General features: G+C 38.0%; 1 protein-coding gene across 1 annotated transcript in view; it reads right to left on the minus strand.

Annotated features, from left to right (window-relative positions):
* PYROXD1 (pyridine nucleotide-disulphide oxidoreductase domain 1) overlaps window positions 1-6,913 on the minus strand; it is a 37,993-nt gene that overhangs the window by 16,604 nt on the left and 14,476 nt on the right. Inside the window, exons 3-4 of the mRNA XM_007946785.2 lie at window positions 3,709-3,828; window positions 776-904 (exon numbers count right to left, since the gene is read on the minus strand). Of these exons, the coding sequence (XP_007944976.1) occupies window positions 776-904; window positions 3,709-3,828 (249 nt within the window). The remainder of the gene's footprint in view (window positions 1-775; window positions 905-3,708; window positions 3,829-6,913) is intronic.

A 6,913-nucleotide genomic window follows, 5' to 3' on the forward strand; every position in this document is an offset into this window, starting at 1 on the left:
AACTGAAAAATAACAATGAGCCTGAGGTAAGAAACAGTATTATGACTGGAAACTAGGAAGAAGAGTTTGTTGTCAAGAAAGGTTAATATATCCTGAAATAACTTACCAATAGAAGTTGTCTAAAGTTTCACATAAAGCAGTTTCACCTGTTTGGGATAGTTTATCACTATCCTAGGGTAAAGCGATTAAACCAAGTTGACGTTTTCAGTTCTATGAGTCTATCGTGATTACACACCACAAGATAGTGATCTTTTGAATATTAAATTCTCTTATGAGGAATAAGTAAGTTTTGGATAAACTTTTCCCTTTTTAAGGTGCTCTAGTGGCACAGTGCCTAAGGCATTTGACTGCTAACCAGAAGGCTGTGGTTCAAACCCACCAGCTGCTCTGAGGAAGGAAGATGGAGCAATCTACTTCTGTAAAGATTTACCTCCTTGGAAAACCAATGGGTGTTGCTATGAGTCAGAATCGACTAGATGGCAGTAGGATGGTTTTTGTTTTTTCCCTTTTGGGACCAGATCATTACGTTACTTACCTTGCAGATCATATATTCGCAATTAGAGTAGTAAATAGGTGTGTAATGTGAGTTCTAATTGTCAATGTATTATCTGGGAAATCTGATAATCAAAAGAACACAGAATATCAACATGAATAACCTCTGCAGTATTAGACTTAATATCGTAAGTAGAACACTGATTCAGATGTAGAAAAGTCTAAGGAATCCACCATACTGCTTTAATCTTCACGTTCCCTTCCCATAACCCAATCTTGTTACCTGAGCACTGTCTGTATCACGAATTCCTAATACATAAGGATTTCCTTCACATATCAATTTTGGTTTAGCTCCAGCACACAGGCAGAGCTTCTTATATATGTATTGGTTGCCGTCTTCTGTTAAAATGCACTGTAAAAACATACAGCAATGAGGGGGTAAGGAAACATACTTAGACATGGTTACAATTTCACTTTAAATTTCAAATTCAATAAAACAAAAAGCAAAAAATTATATTAAAGCTGCCTTTGTTATAGCAATTATAAAGCCAACTCAACATATGAATGCATTCTGTAATCCAGTGATTCTAAATTATTTTAGGGTCATGAAACCTGTGAGAATGTGATGCAAACTAGACCTTCTTCCCTGGGGGGGAAAAAGGTACATTCACACAGTTAGCTTAAAACTTCAGGGGATTTCATGATGTTTGGAGAGGGATACCAACCTCAGTTTAAAACTCCAGCTTTTTGAAAATTAAACTCAACTATTCTCATCATATATGAAGCAGAACTTGATGAACATCTCTGATCTCAATGGAAGTTACTGTAAGGAGCCACCTAAGCTCCTTACCCTATTGATTAGCTACTGCTAAATTTTTGGAAGTAGACATGAAAGTAAAACACATTATTTCAAATTCAACTAAAGAATATAAAGGAAGTGTAAGAAACTACACACATGTATTTCATGAAGGATACTTTTCAACTGGTAATGAGAACTGATTCAAATGGCCTAATATCTAAGTTCCATCACAATTCATCATTGTACTTTTTACAGCCCACCTCAATTTACAAAATTAATTGACGTGGAAATTACCATGGACTGCTAAAAGAACTAACAGATCTGTCCTGGAGGAAGTGCAGCCAGAATGCTCCTTGGAAGCAAGAATGGCCAGACTTCGTCTCACCTATTTTGGTCATGTTGTCAGAAGGGACCATTCCCTGGAGAAGGATGTCATGCTTGGTAGGGTGGAGGGTCGACGAAAGAGGGGAAGGCCTTCAATGAGATGGATTGACATGGTGGCTGCGATGATGGGCTCAAGTATAGCAGGGATTGTGGGGTTGGCGCAGGATCGGGCAGTGTTTCATTCTGCTGTGCATGGGGTCGCTATGAGTCGGAAATGACTCGACAACACTTAACAACAACAACAACAACTGTGTTACCACTGTAAGTATTAGCTATATACTCTGGATTTTGGATTCATATTTATTACTTTTTTTTCTTTTAAAAAACCCCACTACTTTTCTCACCATTTTTCCCTCAAGTTATTTGTTTCAAATATGGTGCATATGTGTTTTCTAAGGGAGAATTCATGAATTAAAACTACCTTAGAGAAACAACCACAAATCTTACTTTCTATTTTGCCTAAAGCTCATCTCAGGATCTTGTAAAGATGACATCTGACAACAGCCTTATTCGTTCTCAAGTCCAGTGCAGTCTTGCTGAGTTTATAGAAGGAATCTTCCATAAATCTGGGCCATTCTGTCTTCGTCTTAGTTCAGGTCTTGTATCATCTCTAGGGTACTGCAACTGTCTTCTAATTTAGTTATTGGTCCTGAGACACTCTCCTCAACTCTGTTCATCCTCCATATGCTTTTATACATGTCTTTCTAAAACAAAACCTATCCTATCACTCCTATCCCACTTAAATTTCTTAACTATTTCTCTACTGATTATAACAAATCCAACATCTTAGCATGACAGAAAAAGTTCTTCCCAATTTTATTTACTTATTTCTCTACCCTTGTCTGCTAATATCCTTTACTTTTTCATACTCCAGTCCTTTTGACATCTTCTCTACAGCACATGTTCCTTCTCCTTCCTTTAGGTCTTTGAACACACAATCCCCATTCTGTAATGTCCTCTTCCACATGGAAAACTCTGCATTCACCCATCTTATTATAACCTAGCTCAAATATTATCCCCTCTGTGAAGTCTTCCCAAATCCCTAATATCAAAGCTCTGATCATATTTTAATGACAAGTGAATTTCACATGTCAGTATAATTATATATCACATGTCTATCCCTCTAATACTTGAAAGCTCCCTGGAGTAGGTACCTTGTATTATCCCTATCATATCCCAGTACTTACTGCATGTGGTGGTTATGTTTGTGTGTCAACTTGGCTAGACCTGGTTGAGTAGCTGGGCAGCTAAATGTAGTTATTATCCATGGTGATATTGGTAATTAACTCCATGGTGGAATGTACTGGAGTAGCTGCTTTAGGGATGTGGTCTGCTTCCCATACATAAGAAACAGCTTTGGGAATGGTCTCTAGTTTACGGCACGCTCAAACCCTGCATGTAGCCATGTCGGCAGCTGCCATGCTCTGCTGACCTTGGGACTTTCAAGGGCCTTGAATTAATGGCCTACTGTGTGGTTTGGTAACATCGAGACTGTGCTATTTTATTTATCAACCTTGGGCTTGTTAGCCTCAGTAGCCAGCAGCTGTCTGAGTGAAGAAAAGCATCTAGCTTCAGTGGGCCAGGAGCAGGAGGCAGAGCTGAGGCCCCAGGCTGAGGGGCTTTTATAGCCCCTTAGAGCCTGGCACTTTGAACTCTGACTTACAGCCTCTGAACTGTAAGAGAATAAACTCCTGTTTGTTAAGGCCATCCCATTTGTGGTACATATTCTTGTCAGAGCGGCACTAGGTAACCAGGACAATGCAGTATACAGAACACAGTGAGCACTATATAAACATAGTGCTAATTTCATGTGTGAAACCTAAAATGCTGAAACAAACTATGTTATACCAATAAAATCACAATAAAGTATAATTTTTTCCTAAGAATAATGGAAATCCATATATGTTAGGAACTTAACTGGTGAAGCTGGTGGTAATAGTAATGGTAGAAGTGGAGTCAATGAAGGCAGGCAGAGAAGCTCACTGAGATTTAATAATGGAAAATGTCACTAAGAAAAAAAAAAAAGTTCTTACATGCTCTTCACTCTTCAGTTGCTTTACTCCAGATTCTATAACCTTAATGTTGGGAAAGCGGTTTTCTAACATGGTGCGAGGTTGTTCTTCAACATCAAATTCTTCTAATATTTTAGAAACCTGTATTAAATCAAAGAAAACTACATATTCAAAAAAAGTATTTTCTTTCAAGAATCTTAAGTGATAAAAATACTTTCATTTGTTTTTATATACTAGTATTATATATAGGAGAAAGAGGACTAGACTCTGTAAGTAAGACTTGAACTTCTACTCCTGGGCAAGTCATGTAAGTAACTGAGCCTTCCTTAGTTTCCTGAGCTGTAAACTGAGAACTGAACTATAAAATGAGGGCACAAACTACTTATTTCCCCATAGTTGTTTTGAGGATTTAATCAAGCAGCTTTTTCCTTACCCTCTCTTTCTCTTTACTATAAAATTTTACTGTGATCTAGTCTTTGGACTCTTCTTTCCTCTTCTCCAAAACCATGACCATCCTGGACTCATTTTCTCTCCTATCTAGCTAAAATTCCATTGTGGATCATTTCATCATTTACTCAAACCCTTTACTATTTCCTTGCTCTCTTGTCCCATAATCATTAACCCCAGAACCCCAACTACAAATTAAACCACCCATTTTCTCTAATCTTATACTCAGGTTTCTCCTTAAACACTGCATGGAAATCCTACTATGTTTAGGGTCACTATGAGTTGGAATCTCAAAACTTTTGGTCTCAGGAGTATAAAATTCTTAGAAATTACTAAGGAATTTACTGAGAAATTACTGAAATCAAAGAGCTTTTGATTATATTAGGTATAGCTATTAATAATTACCACACTAAAAATTAAAACTGAGTAAAAAAAAAAAAACTAAGTGCTTATTGATTATGAACCCAATATATTGAACAAATACAATTTCAATGAAAAATAATTACATTTTATAAAATTCAATGAGAACAGTTATTTAAATTTCTTTTTTTAATGTCAATCTCTTTAATGTCTTGCTTAAGAGAAGAAAAGCTGCATATCTGGTTCTGTGCTCAAACTGCTTCCACAATCAAACTTTTCTAATATTTTTTTTCTTGAACATTTTATAGTGCCTTAGGTCAGAGTTTACACAACAAATTAGTTTTCCATTCACTGATTTATATACAAATCATTCCATATTCTGTGACATTGGTTGCAACCTCCACAACATTTCAGCAGTCTTCTTGTTTCCACCCTGCATTCCCTATTTCCATTTGTTTGGTTTCCCTGCCCCTTTCTCCCTTCTCATCTTTGTTTCTGGGCAAATGTTGACTGTTCTTGGAAGCACATTTCTCATGGGTGTTGTTTATTTTATAGGCCAGTCTATTATTTGGTTGGGAGGTGCTCTCTGGGAGTGACTTCAGTTCCACATTAGAAGAGTGACTCAGTCACAGGGGTTCTGCCAATCTCTATCAGACCAGTTTAAGTTTGGTCTTTTTTATGAATTTGAATTTTGTTCTACATTCTTAGCCCATTCTAACCAGGACCTTCTATTATGTCCTTAGTCAGAATGGTTTGTAGTGGTAGCCAGGTACCATCTAGTTCTTCTGGTTTCAGGTTAGAGGAGGTTGTGGTTAGTGTGGTCCGTTAGTGCTTTGGAATCATTGCTTCCCTAAGTCTTTAGTTTTTTTCACTCTCCTTTGCTCCAGGCAGAAACAGACCAATAGCTACATCTCAGATGGCCATTTACAAACATTTAATACACCAGTTGCTGCTACTCACCAAATGAGGATGCAGAAAGCTGTCTTTATGTATGATGTTATGGCAATTGATCTAGATGTCCCTAAAGACTATGGTCCTTAGCCTTCAAGCTCACTAGCTCAGTCTTGCCAGATGTCTGGTTATGTCCAAGAAGTTTCCATATCTGTACCCCCCTATGTGCTGTTACATATATGAATATACATACAGTACATGCAAATATGTATATAGAAAAATCCACAATCATACCTATATATACACACAGGTGTAGTCCCATATGACTGCCCACATCTGTTCAGCATACATATCTACTTATGTAGCTATTCATAAATTATTGTTTGTTATTACTGCTGTTGCAGGATTGTGTATGTGATAGTATTTACCGTTGTTGGTGGTGAAGTGCCATCAAGTTGGCTCCAACTCACAGTGATCCTATGTACAACAGAATGAAACACTGCACCAGCCGCACAATCCCTGCTAAGCTTTAGCAAACTTTGCAGCCACTGTGTTAATCCATCTCAGTGAGGGTCTTCCCCTTTTTCTCTGACCCCCTCATTTACTAAGCATGATATCCTCCAGGGCTCAGTTCCTTCTGACAATGTGACTAAAATATGTGAGACAGAGTCTGGCCATCCTTGCTGCTAAGAAGCATTCTGACAGATTTGTTCAGATATTCAGACATTCTTCTGTCAGTTCATGGTATTTTCAGTATTCTTTGCCAACAGTACACTTCAAACACATCAATTCTTCTGCAGACTTCCTTATTTACTGTCTAGCTTTCACATACATTTGAAAATATCATGGCTTGGGTCAGGTACACCTTGGTCTTCAAAGTGACATCTTTCCTCTTGAACACTTTAAAAAAGATCTTTAGTGGCAGATTTGGCCAATGCAATACTTCATCTGATTTCTAAATGCTGCTTCCATGGACACTGATTGTGGATACAAGTAAAAGCAAACCCTGACAATTTCAATCTTTTCTCCATTTATCATGATGGTGCTTACTTGTCCAATTGTAAGGATTTTTGTTTTATGTTGAAGTGTAATACATACTGAAGACTGTAGTCCTTCATCTTCATCAGTAAGAACTTCAAGTCATACTCACTTTCAGCAAGCAAGGTTATTCATTTGCATATTACAGGTTAATCAATCTTCTTCCAATCCTGATACTATGTTCTTCATATAGTCGAGCTTCTTGGATTATTTGCTTAGCATAAATATTGAATAAGTATGGCAACTCAGGCCCGCCCAGAGTAGGAAGCCGGAAGAGCAGGAGAAAGGGGATAAAAAGCCAGGAACCCGGAGAGAAGAGCAGTCAGCCCCAGGGTTACAGGTGAAGAGAGACAACTCAGTAACGCCCAAAGTAGCCAGTGGGAAGAGCAGGAGAAAGGGAATTAAAAGCCAGGAAGCCAGAGAGAAGAGCAATCAGACAAAGGGATTAGTTGAGGAGAGGAAACTCAGGCCCGCCCAAAGCAGCAGGACC

Source organism: Orycteropus afer, unplaced genomic scaffold (assembly GCF_000298275.1).
Source record: "Orycteropus afer afer isolate SDZICR_OR568_19922 unplaced genomic scaffold, OryAfe1.0 scaffold00171, whole genome shotgun sequence".
Taxonomy (NCBI): domain Eukaryota; kingdom Metazoa; phylum Chordata; class Mammalia; order Tubulidentata; family Orycteropodidae; genus Orycteropus; species Orycteropus afer.